The following is a 19,825-nucleotide window of genomic DNA, read 5'->3' on the forward strand; positions in this document are numbered from 1 at the left end:
TGTGTGTTCATAGAATCAATAAGGTTGGAAAAGACCTTCAGGATCATCTGCTCCAACCATCCCCCTACCACAAGTGTCACCCACTAAACCATGTCCCTGAGCATCACGTCCAACCTCTCCTTGATTACCCTCAGGGACGGTGAATCCACCACTTCCCTGGGCAAACCATCCCAGTGCAGCAGAAATGTCTCCTCATTTCCAATCTAAACCTCTCCTGGCGCAACTTGAGGCCATTCCCTCTAGTCCCATCACTGGTTATCTGTGAGAAGAGCCCGACCCCAGCTCCCCCCACCTTCCTTTCAGGCAGTTGGAGAGAGCAATGAGCTCTCCCCTCAGCCTCCTCTTCTCCAGACCAAACACCCCCAGCTCCCTCAGCCGCTCCTCATGGGACTTGTGCTCCAGGCCCTTCGTAGCCCTGCTCTGTACATGCTCCAGAGCCTCGATGTCCTTCTTGTAGTGAGGGGCCCAAAGCTGAGCACAGCACTCGAGGTGCAGCCTCACCAGAGCCGAGTACAGGGGGACGATCAATCTCCCTGCTCCTGCTGGCTGCACCATTCCTGACACAGGCCAGGATGCCTTTGGCCTTCTTGGCCACCTGGGCACACTGCCGGTTTGTGTTCAGGTGAGCATCAATCAGCACCCCCAGATCTTTTTCCTCATCACAGCTTTCCAGCCACTCTGCCCCAAGGCTGTAGCGCTGCATGGGGTTGTTGTGACGAGAGCGCAGGACCCAGCACTGAGCCATGTTGAACCTCATCCCACTGGCCTCTGCCCATCAACCCGTCCTGGCCAGGTCCCTCTGCAGGGCCTCCATACCCTCCGGCAGATTGACACTTCCCCCCAGCTTGGTGTCATCTGCAAACTTACTGAGGGTGCTCTCAATTCCCTCATCCAAGTCATCAATAAAGACGTTAAAGAGGATGGGCCCCAACACTGACCCCTGGGGAACAAGTGTTGTTGCCTGCAATGAGCTGGAACTGCTCTGATCCAGGAGAGGAGTCGGTGTGGAGTGCTGTGGAGTTCATTAGTTATGGGGACCTAACAAAAACATGCATTTAGTGTGGGGGAGGTCTCTGCAGAGTCTATTCTGAGACTCTGAAACCCCCATGTGCCTTATTTCTGTATCTGTTCTATCCTGGTGAAGTGGAAGTAAACCTGGATGTGAAAAGAAGTGAGAGCTCACTGAGAACTAGTTGATAGAAATGCATCATCTGGGGATGTCAGAAAATTCTTATCAAATGTTTAAATGGAAAACATTCCTATGAATTACAGGTTTGTGTTTGCACCCACGTTTCTACGTACGTACACACATGCACACATTAAATGGTTTTACATGTTGACAACAGGCAGGTGGCCCTGCTCCTCTCTGAAGGCTTATTGTCTCGTCATCATTGGGTCAAAGTTATCTCAAAGCACCCATCTCGACTGAAGGGCTGAGCTCTGCGTGAGGCTGCGTCTGAAGCTTGACGTGTGTCCGTGTTCCCCATGTTTGAACTCAGCGTGCAAACCCGCCACACAGAGTTGAAAGACCGAGAATGAAGGTTTGCACTTGTGCAGGTGAAGCAAGTCTGTGAGATGTAGCGCTCACGTATCTGCTTCAGAAGGTTTGTTTGCTCTCCTGGCTTCACGGTAGTTGATGGCAGCTTCCTTGCTGACTTTGGTGGAGCCAAGATGACATCATTGTGCCTTGTGAGGTGGTGCTTTAGTGTGAAAAACATAGTAAAGTTGTTACAGATTTCTTTCTTCACAGCTCTTTAGTGAGCTTGCTCAGCTGACCAGTCTCAAGCTGCTTTTTCTGTTTGTCCTTAAAAACTAGCGCAAGAATGTGCAAAGCAGACGCTGTGTTAGTGATTCATGTGTTGTCAGCAGGAATATCACAAGGAATGGCCAAGTTTGGTCCCCAGTAAAACTGTGTGAGATTGCTTAAATATAATGAAAGTCAGAAACAGTTCTTGAATTTGAGTATTTTAAGTTATAGAGGGTAAAATTGTGCAAGGCTTACATTAGCTGCTTCTTGAGGACATATTAGCAGCTAACGCTGTGCCAGATCGTGTTTTTTTTTTCCCCCCAATATTATAGGCGTATAAAACTGAATACACACCAGTTGTTAAATGGGAAAAAATCACGTTTGTTGCTAACCAAATTGTAAGTTCCCATGGCTTTAATAGACTCCTGGTTTTGGTGTTTTCTCTTTTGTAATTATACAAACAAAAGCTATGAAGCTTGTTGGAAATGTTGGTTATTTCTCTGGGATTCTCCAGTAATTACCTGCACTGCTAAAGCTGCGTACCCTTGATGTGGATGGAGTGAATAATGGTACAAATGCTTTGCTAGACCCTTACAGTGATTCAATAGCTCCACAGTCCATGTGGGTCGTGTGCCAGTGACGAGAGAGAGCTGCAAGCAACACAAAGTTTAAAGATGATTTTAGCAGTCACCTGAACATTGAAAGACTCTACCCTTGCCTTTTCTGTTTTGGTATGGATGTGTTCCCTTTATTTCCTACTAATACACTTTAATGAGCTTGCCAGCTTTAGCATAATCTCAACTAAGTGCTTGATAACAAAACGGATAAAAAGATGGAGAGAAGAAAGAAAAGCACTGACAGGCAGAGAAAGCTGAGGAGTTGGCTCAGCCATGAGAAATGTTTGTCGGGGCTGAAGGGCGAACGGAGCTGCAGTGGCTGCAGATCGTAGCCTTCTCCACCAGTTGCTAGCAGGAGGAGGGAGCTACCAAGCAGGGAGTTCTATTTTTACAGACTGCTTAAAAAAAAATGCAATAAAATGGTGGCCCAAGATCTGGGGCTTTGTTGTTACGAGATGAAGAGAAAGGGAACTGAGGAGAAGGATGAAGGAGAGGTCTGGGAGTAGCTGTTCCGCTGGAGGCTGCCAGCGAACGGCTTGCGGGGCAGCAGAGACCGGCTCCAAGCAGCCTCCGCTTCGGTGCCGACGTGTGACGGGCCCAGCGGCCGGGTGAGAGCCCAGCACGCACGGAGCTGAGCCTCGACGTGCCCACCACAGGGCTGCTTGAATTGCTCCCTGCCTTGAAACACACACATGCGGCTAGATTTCACGACAGCCAGGACGCTAGCTGAGGCGAAACTTGCGCTGAGTTACTAAATAGAGGCCGTATTTTACCGTGCTTCCTTGAATTCTCCCCATCTCCAGCTGCCAGAGGCATTAAATGGCTTGTAGGCTAGCGCTAACGTGAAAGATGTGGGAAAGTATGAGGCGTATGGCTAGCTTTAATTGCTATCAGGTTTAATTTTTAAAAATATAACTTTCTGGTATGGGGGAAAAAGGGTATTTTGGTATCAACACATTTCTGGTGAGTGTTGGAAAACTTGTTCAAAGCAGAATGAAATTTCTCTCAACTCTTCTGTTTTGGCGTAATGCTTTATGTTATGCGAGACTGATTCACCCGTGTGGAATCAGAAAATGTGTGCAGTGATATTTACTGGTGGTAAACTCCTTAAAACTGTTACAGCTCTTGGACACAAATTTAATTTCAAATGGGCTGGCAGCAGGAATATAACTTTTCTTTTTTTTTTTCTTTTTTTTTTTTCTCTTTGGTGAGCAATGCGTAGTTTTGCGGTAAATTTGAAAGTATTTATTGTTTCTAACCAGAGTCTTTAAACGTATAGCTCCTCTCGTTGGACGAGAAGCTGTAATTACAGCGAGGGTTGACAATTCCCCCTTTTGCCAGAAGTCCTTTGACGAGAGCAGACTGCGATGCTGTAACGCACAAGGGTAACGCTGCCAGAATCCGGCTCGGCGAGCGGAGCAGATTGTGTGTGTTTGCTGTCAGATGAAAGGTTCTGTGGCTTCTCAGCCCAACGTCGGGTCAAGTATTGCCTGTTTTAATAAAAGCTAAAGCTGTTAATCTGAAGGAAACTCAGTACTGCTTTGAGGTAGTGAGACGCTTCCCTGCTAGCAGTTGTTAGTTGCTTGTTGTGGAACATGGGTTCAAGTTCGATTTTGCTTTTACGGTACCACATTGGTTAAAAACAAACAAAAAAATGCAAAAAAGCACACCTCAGTGCAGTGTATATTTTAGGGGATAAAATACAAAATTTTGTCACTCCTACTTTCCTTTTTTAGACTTAACTTTGAGACTTCAGAGATGTACTTGACTCTTCTTTATATTCCTATATAACCGTGTAGACTCGTGGATCAATATTTGTGTGCATGTGTGTGCTTATATGACTGAGGGGATGCTATAACTTGTTGTGAGCATTAAACTTTAAACTCAGTCATACAATGAGACACAATAGTGCAAAGATAGACTTTAAAGCATTTTTTGGGCATCAGTGCTGCCATCTCTATCGTATAGATTGTAGGATGTTGTCACCCATTCTTAAGACACAGTATGGGAGGCTGAGCTACACGGTAATCAAATGGTCCTTCCAGTATTTTTAGGGACAACTGAGCTAAAAATAGTCTTGACTTCTGTTGTCAGAAGTCTTCATTTGGTCTCTTAATGGGATATTGCAGCCTCCTCTTGCAGATGTAAAACGCCACATTTGGGATTCCTTACCACTCCCTGCACCAGGTCCCTTGCAGGCTGTGACTGAAGAGTTAAACATGCCGAGCATGCCCGGTGATTCTTTTTCTGACATCCTAGTGCTGGAATGAGTTCTTTCCTGACTGCCTGCCAGAGCCTTGCTATTGCCTCCTCTAGTGTTGATGAAGATCTAGATATAAATACTTAAGGCTCCCCAGGCTGACGTCTGTACAAAGGACCAGTCAGTTACTCAAGGTTATTCAAGGTGTCGTAGTATGCAGGCTTCTTTGGAGGAGCCAAGACTTTTTGCAAATATGCACGTCAGGTCTTTGTACGAGCTCTCCACGAGCTGCTCATTAATTTGGCTTGATAGGTCACTTTAACTCAGCTCTGTTTGTATTAGTCCTGCAAATAATAGAGCTTCTTAATGCTCCTGAAAGTATTTTTATGAATTTTCAACGTCTCTGTGTTGATGGAGAGCCTCGTAAGGATATTTTGAGGGGTTTCGGTTTTGAACCAGGTTTGATGAGCTGTACAAGCAAGAACTCGGTCTCGCACTACCCGAGCGCGAGTAGGGATCAACTGCTTAACTCGAATCAGAGCGCGCCGGTATGCGGTGTGCTAAATCTGAAATACACATGTTGAGACAAATCCTAAAAGACCAATAACGGTTTCAAACAACTGCGGATTCTTTAGCTCCTGTAGCCAAGTTCCAAAACTAAAGACTTTTCCATTTTGAAGGAAATAATATTTTTAAAAGTGATGGGTTTAAACGATTGCTTACTTTCAGCGTTTTCTGTCATAACGTTGCTTTAAGGCGGGTTAACAAATTACTCCAGCGTGGAGGAATAAAAATTGGGTACAATTGGGAAGTTAAAATACTGTACTGCCCTTACTGAACGTGTAATCTGGTTTTCTGAGGGTATGTGTTACAAAAGTCTTGCTTTCATTAGGAAAAAAAATAGAACATTGACATTTTAATTAGTGCCACCTGTAACAATTTTAGCATTTTGCTTCTTGGTGAGTTAGTAAATAAAACAAAATAGTACGTTTTTCAGGGGTGCTGATGACCTGCATATTACAGTTATCCGGTTATTCAGTATTCTGTATCTTCTGGAAATTAGATTAAATATTTTTTATGGGACACTAAATTGCAAAATTAAAAAAAAATGTATGTGATAGAATCACATTGAACAATTTTTCTTAAGGAATCAGTGATAAAGCCTTCTTGCAGCGTCAGGAAGCCTACACACTCAGGGGAATTAAGAACATAAAAAAGAAGTATTTGTAGCAGACCCAGTGGTCATCCTACAGCTGGAGGCTGACAGGGCAGTGGAGTATGTCTGTCCTAATCCGTATCTGCCCAGAATGTTTTGATGTGGACCTGTGCATGGAGACAGATCTCAAACCCGAGAGTGAAACAACTTTCGACATTCGGTGGTAGTGACTTTGATTTTACTGTGCAGCAGCAGTGATGTCAGAACAAGGGTTTCTGTTGCAGGGCTGTTTGCTTTGTGTAAGGAGAGTGTTGTCTGATCCTTTATTGAACTGTAAAGTACAGTTCAAATGTGAAAAAATATCAGCTTCTTATAAAAGGCAGCAAATGGTGCTGATTATTTTACCTTTGACAAAGTGGAAAATTTAAAGGTTGGTGTGTCCCGTTTTATTAATACAATAAAATTTTACAGTGTTGTTCTGGGCTTAGATATATGTTCTTTAGTGTTTATTACCCCTCGGTTACAGTAAAAATTTTTGATTTGAAGTCTGGCATCGTTGTCCAGAATGCTAATTCAGGAAATTAATTAACATACGAAAGCAAACGCACGTCCATTTGTCTCCGTTCTTTTCCTTCTGCTAACCAAAACAAAGCTGGTGTTTTCTTGTAATGTGCAGGAGTGATGGAACGCAGAGACCATATTTTTTATCATTTAGCGCTAGTTTATAGCTTCCACAGACTTGTCCTAATAATGAAGCTATGAAGGATATGACAAGAATGGTGATATTAAATTTCTCTAGACTAACAGTAAATTTTTCCATTCTGATGTCAAGAATGTAGAGCATCTGGAATCCGCAGTGTGAGTGGTTCAGTCCGGGAACACTTTCATCAATTGCTTAGCCATTTATTCTCCTCCTAGGAACAAGCAGTCTGCTATAGAATATAACACTCTGAAGGAAGCAATTTTCTAGAACTGGAAAAATTCTTTATGTCCTCTTGTTTCTGATTTAAAAGCTTTCCATTTCTTCTCAGTCTTAAATCTTATTGCATGCGCAAAGTTAGGTTAAACATTTTTAAATTGAGATTGTCATTATTATACACTCTGTTCCCCAGATCTAATAAAACTAAATTGTATTAATTAAGTTTAGGAAAAACTGAAGACACCCTGAAGACGGGAGCTGCTTAACTGTGTTAATAGAAAAAAAGCGTGAAATCTATTGATTACCTTTCTAAGCCAGGACAATTCTGTGTTTTCAAGCATACTTGGAGTTTTCCCTTGAAATTGTTTCTTTAGTCCAAGCTGGCTGAACGCTACAAGCTTTATTTTGCATCCATTTTGGGTTACTCTGCAACAATTTAGACTGCAACAAGTCTAAAATCTTCAGAGTGGTTTCTATATCTGTGGCAAGCTGTTGTAAATTTTAGTTTTAGGAAGATATGTACGTGTATTAGGTTATTGGCATAAATATAGTTAGGGATTATTTCTGTAAGCAGGGTTATCTAGTCATTGTTTTTTATTTGCCTGTGGTTTTTTTTTTTGTTTTTTTTTTTTCTTGGTTGAAATAAACTTCATGGAAAGTGTATCGTATGTCTGGTGTTAATTTATTCAATTTCTTTATTCTTGATTGAGGCAGTTGGGTTTAATAGGCTACCGAAGCACCTTCCAACATTCCCTAACCCCTACTACTCTTACAAGGGCTTTATGATATTACTGTGTGCAGTGCTTGCCCCTTTCAGGAGTGTTGCCACACCACAGGTTTTACTTAGTTCACATCTTAGTTCATCTTAAGCACTGTATCTAATTTATATAAATATAAATATATGAATATGGATATATGAATATAAATATCAGCATACCAGTATCTAAAACTAGGAGTTCCCTTATTTATCTGGAATTGACCCTCATTACTGCCACCGGCTTAGGTGCCCATGTTTCATCTAGAAAGATCCCTGTTTCTTCCTCTGATTCAATGATTTGGGGAAGTCCAGGGATGATTACATTGTGATGTGAGATTTTTTCCCCCAAGTTGTAGGACTGACCTAACTTGCTTCCTTTTTTATAGTTGCAAAATAGTCTTTCATCTTCATGCTTAAACTCATTGTTAATTTTTGTAATGTATGCTCAGGTCATTTGAGACCTCTGAATAAATGTTCTGCTTTTAAAAATAGAAGTAAATGAGTTTTTCTTGTGTAAGTCATGTTTACTCTACTGAATTTTGACACCTGAAGTATTTTGATACTCGAAAATCCCAGTGGACATGTGATTCCTTTTAAATATAAAACTTGCTTAAATTTAGCCAAACTAGACTTAAAAAAATTACAAGAACCCAAGTAGAATAGCAACATTGTATAAAAAAAGCTTTTTTAAAATGCTTTTATTTTTTTTTTCCAAGGCTCTTTACAGTGTTGCCAACATCAGGCATTCAGAAAACGCAGGATTTTTTTCAGCTTTTTGTGATTTTTGTTTTTTAAAACAACTTCTAGAGCCTTTTAAAAACTTTTTTTTTTCCGTGTGTGTGTGTATGTGTTAGTTTAGACTGTAGGCATCTTTCCAAAAATGTGTGCAAAATACTTTTTTTTACTAGGAGCTCCCTGCTTTTTGGATGGCTTGGAGAAGAAAGCATCGCCCTGAGACTGATAGCCCAGCTGAGGGCTGGCAGCCACGCGCTTAGGACAGCAGCGTTCAGCTCTCAGTTGTGGAGCTGTGTCTCAGCCCATGGCTACTGCAAGGAAAAAGCATTTTTAATTCCCGTAGCGGCCCATCTCAGTCCAGGGGATATGCCTATGACGATGAAGCTCAGTGCAGCAGCATTTCAGTATTTCTAATTTCTGCTAAAAGGATTTAAAAACACAACAATCTGCTTTCAACAGCCTGAGTGCAGTAAAACCGGTGAGCTACTTACACTGATTGCTGCAGCCTCTGGCTCTGGCCTCCAGGAGCACCTGAGATGCTATTTCGTAGCTTTGCAGGGGTCGGTTTGAGGATGGGCTAAGGCACAATCTCCGGTGTTAAATTTGGGTTGCTTACCGTGCTGCATGGAAGCAACTCCACGTAGTGACAGCTGCAGGGCAGCAGAGGCTTGATCTGCTGCTGTTCAGGTGTCAGAAAGGTGGATGTGACAAGTCCGTGGTCATTTCAGCGAGGCCGATATGTCTGCAGTCAACTGAAGTCATTACCAATTTATGGCAGGCCGACAAATTACCTGGTCCCTGTCCCTATCACAAAAGTACTTGCTTTTAAATCCCATCTGCTAGCTGTACACTTGTCACTATCTCTTTACACTGCAGTACATCGGAACGATGCATTTTGTCTGGCTGAGACACAAATCAAATGCCACCTTCTAGCTCTTAAGGAGTTGGTGCAAGGGGCAGAAGAACAATACGCAGGTTTTCTTTATATACAAAACCTTAATGCCCATCTGAGAAATTTTGATTCCATGGCACTGGGCACTGCAGAAGGAGCAAGAAAAAATGCACTTATGTGAAGCTAAGCCTTCATAGGGACCAGCACCTTCTGCTGCTGTCATGTTGTGTTTAAAAAGAGGGTAGAGCTGAGCTCCATTTTGGAGTGTCAGTATTTTAACTTTGGTCTTTACCATCTGCTCTCTCCAGCTAAAAACCTCAAGTCCTCTTCCTGCTGAAGTTTTGTTTGACTATTTTATTTTATTTTATTTTATTTTATTTTATTTTATTTTATTTTATTTTATTTTATTTTATTTTATTTTATTTTATTTTATTTTATTTTATTTTATTTTATTTTATTATCTTAGCTACATAATGCTTGGTTTCAAGAGGAGTGTAAGGAGCAGGTGAGCAGTGTTCCTTGGCATGGTGGGTGGCTGGGGCTCTTTTGCTGCAGAGAAGAGCTGGATTCTGATTTTTTTTCACCTTCAGGGTGAAAGCTACAAACATTGGACTGCAGAGGTAAAGCAGGGCAGCATTTGAAACATAACCTTAGGACTGGAAAAAATGCACCTGCCTCATGTAACTCCAGAAGAGCTGCATAAAGGGGGTACATTTCCATGGAAGCTAGCAATGGGGCTGCTGAGACACAGCCACCCATTTCCCCAGAAGGGGAATTTGGGGCTCTAAGAGGAAATGAAGCCCACAGCACCTTTTGAGCTGGATGTTGAAGCCATAAGGTATGCAAGCACCTGCAGGATTACCCTGTCCTGGATCACAAGCAGTTCTGTGCATAAAACCAAGTCTCTTTACGGGCAGATTCAGTCTCACCCCATATTGCTACCGTAAGAATTAGGCCATCAGGAAACTTTTACTTTCACTGGGGAATTAATTATCAAAGGTTTGAGGGGCAGTGGTTACAAGCATAGAATAGTTTGACAGTAGATGATATGTGAAATTTAAGCCCTTAATCTTCTTGTGCATCTCTAACGTGAAGGGAATGGCTGAAGGTAGTATCTTCTTCCCTCTGAATGGCACATGTGAATTGTTCCTGAACACTTACGCCACAGTATAAGCTTACCTTCAATTTTTCATCCCATTTTTAAACAATCTTCACGTTATTCTAAGGTAAATGTATTGACATTAACAAAGTGGCCATGTGCACAAATAAAAGCTGAGTGTAAAGAAATTTTAATTACCTAAATGAACTTCTTAAGGACACGGTAAATTGAATTAGTGATAGCTTATTTTTTGCAGTTTTAATATTTGTTCTTCTTATGTACTTAATTCCTCACCTGAAATACTGTTGACGTCATTTCTCAGCTACTGTGACATCCAGAGAAACTCTGAAAAAGTTATTCTTAAGTTATAATTATTATTTTTTTTAACAAAGTGCTGAAAGTCTAATATTTCATAATTCAGCCCTCTGTTCCTCGGGTGTTTGTTCAGTCATTGGTGGAGTCTTGGTAGGCAAGGCTTGGGTTTCTTTTTCTACCCATGCAAAATTGTAGTGGTTTGAGTTATATCCTCTTTTTACAGTATTTCTGAAGGATAAACAAGAGCAGATTTAAATAAAAGCGAGATTCTAAGAAAATGAATGTCAACCACCAAAACACTTGGACCACAAAAAGAATGTATCTGGAAGGAACGTTTTTTTTCCAGAATATTTTACTGAAAGACAGTAAAAGGACAAAAACGTTAAATAATCGGATCCCGAAGGTGCTGGATGTAATTTTGAAAGGGGATGTGTGGTGCCTGGAAAGGCAGTGAAATTATTTTTACTGATAAATACTTGAGATGGAGTTTTAGGGAGATAATAGGCATAATAATGATGGGCAACCTATAACTCACAATAACCTTCTTTGCTGGTAGAATATCTTGTAAATCCGTCCTTGTGAGGAACAGCAGCACTTAGTCAGACTAAAAATAATAGCAGGACCATGTATCTTGGATCCCGGGAGACTCTTGGTGTTTTTGTAGACAGCAGACAGGAGAAAAAGGCATTTTGTCCTTTTTACCCCAAGTAATCCCAGTGGAAAATTCAACATGTGCTATGAATTGATATCAGCTCGTGCCAGGTTACCTCCCTAAAGAGGGCTGCTGCAAACACTGTTGCTACATTTCTTGGACAGCAGCTTGATGGCCTGTGTGCATGATGGATATTTGCTGCTGCATGCTACCGTGGAACACTGCGCTACTGTCTGCCCCTCCGAGCCCGCTGCCGAGGTGTGCCACAAAAAACTGGGAGCAGCGATTGCTTTAACCCTACGCAGGGCCCTGGATACCTGCGAATGCAAAACGTTCCCGAAACGTCGCTCTCTGGGGGTGCCTCTGGGAAAGCTGCGCTGGCTTTGTTTTTTGAGGTGTAGCGCTGCAAAACAGAGCGGTTCCTTTTGTCTTGCTGTAGGCTCCTACTGAACACGGGATAAAAAAAATATTAAGCAATATATTAGCAAGAAATATTTAGAGAAACCACGAACCCTTTTTTAATGGACCACCCTATCCAGTTTCTGTTCTTTTAAGGAAGTTTTTCCTATTCATGACTCATTTCACTCTTTGGCTAACATCAAGGGAAATGGAATAACGATTAAGCAAAGGAATGTATGTTTTTTTCTCGTTTTGTCTTTTTTTAAAAAAAAAAAAAAAAAATTTACGAATTTTCTCTGTAACCTTGTGTAAATACATACGGATATAGAAGCTTGACAACTGTGACAAGGTAAAAAGTACACTGCTAATACTTGCTTCTTAGTAATTTTTAAAAAATGTTCCTTTTGGTTCTACGAGTTAATGTTGTGCTGGGTCCTCCAGACTCCCTATTCAGTTAAAATGACATGCTCCAGGCAGCCAATTACACAGAACTGTTAAGTGAAATTAATGAGATCACCCCTAGATTACACTCTGTGTTTTATTTTCATTTTATAGGTCTGTATGAGCTGCTGGCTGCATTGCCAGCCCAGCTGCAGCCACATGTGGACAGCCAGGAAGACCTGACCTTCCTCTGGGATATGTTTGGTGAAAAAAGCCTTCATTCATTGGTGAAGGTAAACCACATTTAAGTCAGTTTCTCTTTGAGAAGAGCATATGGAAAAATGTTTTGAGCGCCATCTAGTAAACCAGTGATCAAACTTGCTCAGTGAAAACAAAACAGCCTTGTTCTAACTCTGTTTCTGTCAGGGGTGGAAGTTGTTAAATAAGATTCTACCAAAAATACATAGATGATTTCATTTAAGAGTGATGTTTTGGCAGTATAATGCTAATGCAGCAAACATATGTTGTTTGCCCTTGTTTAGAAAAAGAGAGTACGAAATAGTAGCAGGAAATCTGAGCCTTCTTTATGGTCAACATTCAAGACCTGGAGTTTAGCTTAAATAAATAAATGTTCACAGCAAAAATTAGAAGGAATATATTTTCTGAGGTCAAGTATGGCAACAGTTCAGTAGCCACATTAATTTAAAATAATTTCCTTTAACAAAGTCAACTGAAATTCTAGTAAGCTGTTTCTTTTATTGGCTTGCCTCCATTTAAAATTGTTTTGCACATAAATATGTTGGACTAAAGTACGACCTAAAATAAGTTTGGAAGAATACTTGAGTAAAGTGTCCTGCTATGAAAATGAGCAGCAACAAAAAATCAAAGCATGCCACGGGAGTACACAGAGCAACCCCAATAACGTTGAAATTGCTTGAAGAAGAAAAATGGGACCAAACAGCTGGTTACAAACGTTCCACTCCTCCAACATGGTAAGTGCGGCTCAGGTCTCTAGTATGGAGCTAATTTGAGCTGTAAGGAAATTCTGAGGTCTCAAAGGAGTCAGTAGGTGGTGGTAACCCATACGATGAATATATCCAGATTGCACATAATTGAGCAGAGTTTGTTACAGTTGTCAGTCATTGCGTGAGAGGAGGCTTAAAACAGAAGCAACTGAGATTATTTTATGTAGATTTTAGAAGTCACCTTTTTCCCTTTCTTTCAGCTATCTTATTCCAGGAAAATAAATAAATAAATAAATAAAAATGTTGTACTTGGGCAAAGTTTTCAAATTACCTGCAGAATTACATATGAAAATAAACACAAGTACTGTCTGGTAGCAGATACACAAAAACAACAAGCAGCAGAACAGTGCTTTTCAATACTCGTTTGCCTAAAGAATTTCATCAAAGTTTCTGAAGCACAGCGATTCCTACACTTCTTACTGCTTGGATTCAGCTGTCTGCTCAGCTTGCTAAGATCACCACTGAAAGGGGAGCACCGGTTATGTTTCAAATATAGGCTGATGGCCGTGTGAATCTAAATTAAATATTAGGTCAGTAGCTAAGTTAGTTTTCTTTCTGGATTGGGAATTAAAGAAGGCTGGCTGAAAATGAGTGTGGATCTGTGAAACATTAAAATTTCAACATTTGCTCTTAATTTTGTATTGAGGCAAACCCAAAACCTTTTAACTCATTCACTTGCTCCCTTTTGCCTATCCCCAAAATAAACAAAGTTAGCATGGCTGTAGCTATGACTGTAGCTATTACACTTACCTTGAAAAAGATGGGCTCTCGTACATGCCCTAATATCATGTTGTTTGTTACTGCAGGGTGGATTGGTCTTACTGGATGAGAATTGAATGAAAAAGGTTTCTTGAGGCAGTCGGGAAATTTTGGGGGTCAGTAAGTGGACATTTCATTGCAGTTACAGCAAGAAGCTGTTGAAGTATTCCAACCATCTTATTTATCTTGTAAGTTTTAGGGCCACAAATGAAGTATATATTTAACTCCTAACCTGTGAACAGTTATGGTGAAGTCCTTTTAGGGCTCACACTGTCTTCAAATAGATTTAATTTTTGAAAATGCATCTTTCGTGTTCAGTAGTAGCACTTATTCTTTAATGCACTGTGCTAATTTGACTCAAAAGACAGAGATTTTTAATTACAAGAACTGAGACTGTTACCAGCATCTAGTGTGACTCAGTGTATGGCATGGGCTATGAGACCTCGCCTTTTGATTTCTGTGTTGTTCAGCTACAGAAAATCAGGCATGAAGGCCTTTTAAAAGGTTATCTAGTTCATACTCCTGCCCTTAGGTTGTATCTGAAACTTATAGTATTCGTTTGACCTCTAACACATTTTAAAAGGATTATCCAGTGTGTTATCAAGTTTCAGAGAAGGCAGTGCATGGCTTTTTGGAATGAAACTAAGAGCAAAAGAGAGAATCTCATCTTCCATAGCTTTTCCCTATTACAAGGCTTCAGAAGTGCCAAACCTTTCTTTCTGGGTTCTGGTATCTTATTTGAAAGGCTGTTTTTCCTAGCAGTAACTTCTTAAAGTCAACCATACTTGCAAAGACAAATGTTTTTAATTCCTTAGGCAGAGAATGATGACAGATATTTTGGAATAAAAAAGAAGCACTAGCTTAGAGCCAAGGATGTTGTGATCCTGGTATCTGTGGGTTTTAAACTTCATAAATAGAAATAAAATTAGCACTGATATACTACTAATTGGGCACTACTATTTATCTATTTAAAATAGGCACACAGCTTCATAAAAATTTCAAACTGAACTTATTACCTTAGTATTTAATAATTGCAAATATTGGAACAGAGCTGTTTTCTAAGTTTTAAAATGTATAATGCGCTCCAAATTACTTGAAATGTTTAAGTATAAAATCAACTTTGTACCGCTTTGTACAGATATTCTGCGTTTTATGGGTATTTAATAGTCACAGTGTTTTCTGCATGGTTGTATGTGATGGCGTATGGTTTGCTGCTCTGGTTCTCTTGATATTGAAAAGAAAAATCCTTGCCTCGGGTTTCTCTTCATTCAGTGCTGTTGGATAGAAATCCCTTTGTGAACTTGGATCAGGCTGAGCTGTTCTAAGAAGTCAGAAATGGAAAAGTTGTATTAGATCATCCAGTCCGTTCCCCTGCAAATACTGGATGGTTCCCTACAGTACATTCCTATTGTAGTAAGTAAAACCGGCAAGAACTGATGCAACTGGTCTTGCATTCTTTTTTCTCAATAAAAGAATCTGTTGATTAGATTTTAGTTCGCAAAGTATAGAGAAGAAGGAACCCACAACTATTGTTGACAGTTTGGAAGAGAAAGCTGGCTCTGGATAGTGAATGTTCAAAGTTTGTCTCTGCTTCACTCAATTTATTACTTCCTTGTCTTATTACATAACTCTCTTAAGTTCAACCAAAAATCTTCAACCTTCTCATTACTTTTTATATGGTTGAGATCCCAGTAATTCTGTAGAGATTCATAGAAAAGAACTAAGAAAATATGACTACTAACCTAGCTGAAATTTTGGATAGTACACGTTTACTCTGGTTGTGTTGGTGGTCATTTTTTTGTGTTTTTGTCTCTCTTTTTTTTTTTTTTTTTTTTTTTAAGAGGAAAATGTATAAATAAAGATCTGTTCTAACTACTCCTTTAGCTCATTTTCAGAGGAGCTACAAGAGCTTCCATGTGTGTTTGCTTGCTGTTAGTGCACTGGACACATTTTACTGTTTGTCTGCTGAGCTCCAAGATGAAGCTTTTGCTTCCACTGTAGCCTTCAACGTTTCTCGCTGTGGGTGTAATGCTCAAAGACTGAGTAAGTTGAGCTGTTAGGCTGCTACCGACGTGCTTTTTAGCCAATTACAGTTTACCAATTGGCTTTGGCCAGCTCAGAGCATGGACAGATCTTTAGCCAGTGCTGTACTTTGCATTATGAAAACAAAGCCACGAGTGGTATTGTTCCTCCCCTTGATAGGGAAGGGATCAGACATCCAACAAGCCAAAAAGGCAGTATGTGGCATTGGCGAAGAATATGGCTACTACAAAGAGTAAGGAATATTTGGTGAATCTAGTCTGGTTTAATTATGACTGCATAATATTTTGGCAGCTAGCCCTGCAAAACCTTAATTTGTGCTAATTTTCTGTTGGTTTTACCTGGATGTGGCTTGGCTTGAAGTTCTGAGAAATTTTTGGACGTGCTAATGTTTGTCTGTGTCAGTGACTAACACAATGACTAAGAGCTTTTTCTAAGCAATCTAATCTTCAAAATGAGAACAGGCAAGAGTGTTTCCCGATGTAAATTCTTTGGCATGCAAATTCAGTGTGTGATTACATAGCCCAAACTTCACAACTGTGGTGGCTCTCCTGGAGCTCATGGAGGGGTCTTCTGGTGCAGCCTCCCCTGCCCCGTGAGGCGTCAGACGTCCTGCAGCCAGCATCCAGGTACGCACCGCACACATCTTGTGCATTCACCTCCCGTGTCACGCACCTGAATGGTGAATGCTTCTGCCTGGGCATGTCCTCAAGCATCCCCACAGCTGCATATCCCTTCCAAAAGAATATAGAGGAAACACACTTCTCTCTGTGAATTGTTCTGATGTGTGTGACAGCTGATTGTTCTGGTCTCTTTGCTCTGAACATTTGGCACGGATGACCCATAGACGGACGGGATGATAGCTGTGTTGGTGACAAAGGATTACAACGGTGGTGACGGACGATAAGGATGGATTAGACAAAGATCTGAGCACGACACGATATGGAATAACGGCTGGAGATCGCGCTGTCTGCCTGGGATGGAGTTGGCTTTCTTCATGGCAGCTTGGTGACGTTGATGTTGACTGCTTCTGTACTACAAGCTATTGAAATATTTCTTACTCGTAACATACAAAATATTTTTTACTCGTAACACGTTATTTACTTTCTGATGACTTTGTTCTTTGTGTGCACTTTCGCTAGCACTAATATTTACACAATCTTCGTATTGTTTAGAGCTTATTGTTGGAGCTGTTTCTGCAGCTCACAGAACCACTTCTTTTTCTGTTAACTGCTTTGTTGTACGGAGACAGCTGGGTGTGTTTGTGAGGGGCTTCGGTCGCTTTTATCTTTGCACCTGGGAAGGGAATGGTGAGAGGGATTTCTGATTTCAGGGCAGACATAAACGGGTACCTCGGGAGGAGCTCAGAGGAGCTGCCTTATCCAAGAGCAGCACGCCTGGAAAAGGCGCTGAAAGTGTGGGTCAGTGAGTGGGGCTGGAGATTGGCAGGCTCCAGCCACCCAGCCTTAAATCAAACGGAGCAGATTGTGGTTTCAGGGGAGAGTGTTGTGGAGCTGGAGAGATGGACAGACCACCTCGGAGTGGGTGGAGTTATTGAAACTGATAGCTCGTTCACTAAAATGGCTCTTTGGTACTCAGAGTCCTTCAGGTTCCTTGCTGCAGAGTTCTCAATCATATTTATTTTTCAAAAGCTGTACCTCCCAGGTACAGGGAATAGGCTGGAGTTGTGTAAATTCATGGGGAGCTCTTGAAGTGCTGTTTGCTTTGGAGATGGGGGAAAAAATGAAGGAAAAGGCGGTGTGAGTAAGCATTTACCACCTGGCCATCTGGAGAAGGAGGTGGGAGGGTGGTGCTTGGCAGCTGGGAACAATTCATGGCCAATGAAAAATAATTGTTCTTCATGCTCTAGAGGAGCGGGCAAGCTTGCTTCTTACGTTATAGTTTACATCTCTCAGTCAGAGCAGGCATGCAAAGCCTACCCAAGGCCAGAGTTAGGAACAAAGCTCTCGCTCTCGTCATGCAGACTGGCCAAACAACGTGCAGATGTGGGCAGCTGGGCATGTTTAAAAGAAGGAGGAAGGAATTTACTGTAGTTGGGCTCATGAATATTGATGCACTCGGTCATAGGGGGCAGTTCTTTGTTGTTCAAATTCAGACCATCTTTGGGTTGCATGCGTGGACTGTACGTGGAGGAGTGGTGGCATTTCGGTGCTCTTCTCACCCAAAGCATTCGTAGCTAATGGTCTAATTTGTACACCGAAATACAAGCTTGCTCGTAGGCTTCCTGCTTATTTAAAGATGAAAAGTGTTGAAAAAAACAATACTCTGTAAGAAAGCCTGATGCTGTCTAACAACCGTTAGCAATGATATTTGGAGTAATTACCCCCGAAGCATTGCTTTTTGGATGGAAGCATCGTTTTGCTTCCATCCAAATTATTGCGTTCAAGAAAGTGTAATGCAAGGTGTTACTCCATATGAAACGCCGTGTGAATTTCGAGTGTTACTTTTGAAGCCAAAGTGATTTTTGGAGACTTGCTCGATAGCCAGCAACTGAAATCTGCAAGTGGAGAGATCGCTCTTAGCTGGAGGCAGTCAGCTGCCTTTAAACTTAATTTCCATGGGAACAGTGATCAGATTAATCAAAATAAGGTAATTGAAGTTTTATAGAAAATACTATGGGATCTTTACTTTATTCAGACTGATACTGTTGCCATGGAAAATGTAAGGAAAAGCTAGCCAGCAGCCAGGCACCGACCAAATGCTTCTAATGCTTCTGTTGTTGAGATGGAGAGTTTCTGGCTGAAGTGCGTGCACTGACCCCCTTCACTTGTCTGAGCACTTGTATGAAAATGTAGGACATCAGGTAGTAACGGAGCAAAAGGAACAGAAATAAAAATGGGTTCCTGCTTTAAATCCTAGCTAAAACCCCAAAGTGTCCACATACTGTAACATGTAACGGTCTTAGTGTTTCTTCTCTGATGAAAGATGATGGTGTTTTGCCTTGTGTGTTTTTATGTTTTATTTTGTACTTCCTGGTAGAAATTTAACTGGATAGAATCATGGAATGGTTTGGGTTGAAAGAGACCTTAAAGCCCACCCAGTCCCAACCCCCTGCCGTGGGCAGGGACACCTCCCACCAGCCCAGGTTGCCCAAAGCCTCATCCAGCCTGGCCTTGAGCACCTCCAGGGATGGGACATCTTCCAGGATGGGCTGTCCCGTACTAACTTTTCTCAGACGTTTTGACATCCATTATCCCCAGCATCTTGCAGCTTCTACATCAGAGCTGCTAATGTGTTTAATAATAGAGACTTACATGTTTTCATCTAGGTTTTTATAAGGAAGTCCTGCTCCTGTCACCATCTCCTCCTTTCAGCCCACTTTGTTCATAACAAAAAATTCCAAGATCAGTTTCCAAAGCAGCAATTACACAGGCTTGTTGACAGTTTAGTCTCATAAGAGCTGGAGAAGCTGGGCTAGGTAAAAGTTTCTGCAGGTACAGTATACCAACAAGCTTTTGAAATGAAAAATAAAACAGATAAGCTTATTAATTCAGAGGTGTGAAATGTTGGTCTATGACTGCTTCTTGAAACTTGTGAATTAATCAGTGCTTTGGAATGTGAAAACACTTTGGTTTAGGTTAAACTCCAGACGGAGGCATTTTTTGGATCAGCAGTAATTGATTTAAAGTTTCTGCTGGGAAACCTCCAAAGAGTAGCAGAAATCCAGCCAAAATGTCCTGGACATTGAGAAGGAAGATCTAAATCCTTCTAAGAAAATAGTCTGTAATTTCATTGTTGCAGAGGGTGTGATATACCAGCCTGGTGACAAAACTTCTGCAGCAGGCCAAAGGGAAGTTTGAGAACCCAAATCCATGCTCATACCCAGATTTTTCTTGTCTTACAGAGCTCGTGCAGTATTTATTTAACCAAAGTGATACATTTTTTGTGTATGATACTGAGGCCAATCAAAGGTCCCGTAAGCTGCTCAGTAGTCTGATAAATCCAAGACATCCAAGGATAATGTCATTTTAAACTGTTTTTCTCCAGTGTTCTTTTCCTGTGGACCAGCAGTCATTTTTGTGGCAGATGAAAAAAATTATGTTCTGTAGGAGAACATGTGAGGGTGTGTTTCATTTTTTTTTTCCTTTTGTTACTGTCTTGGGCTATTTTT

At 41.1% G+C, this 19,825-nt stretch overlaps 1 protein-coding gene across 2 annotated transcripts in view; it reads left to right on the forward strand.

Moving 5' to 3' along the window:
* MPP7 (MAGUK p55 scaffold protein 7) overlaps positions 1 to 19,825 on the forward strand; it is a 148,306-nt gene that overhangs the window by 42,654 nt on the left and 85,827 nt on the right. For both annotated transcript variants that reach the window (XM_082753478.1, XM_082753477.1), the window contains one exon: positions 12,044 to 12,162. In XM_082753478.1, the coding sequence (XP_082609604.1) occupies positions 12,044 to 12,162 (119 nt within the window). The remainder of the gene's footprint in view (positions 1 to 12,043; positions 12,163 to 19,825) is intronic.

The sequence above is a fragment of the Aythya marila genome (assembly GCF_965140915.1).
Source record: "Aythya marila genome assembly, chromosome: 2".
NCBI classification, from domain to species: Eukaryota; Metazoa; Chordata; class Aves; order Anseriformes; family Anatidae; genus Aythya; species Aythya marila.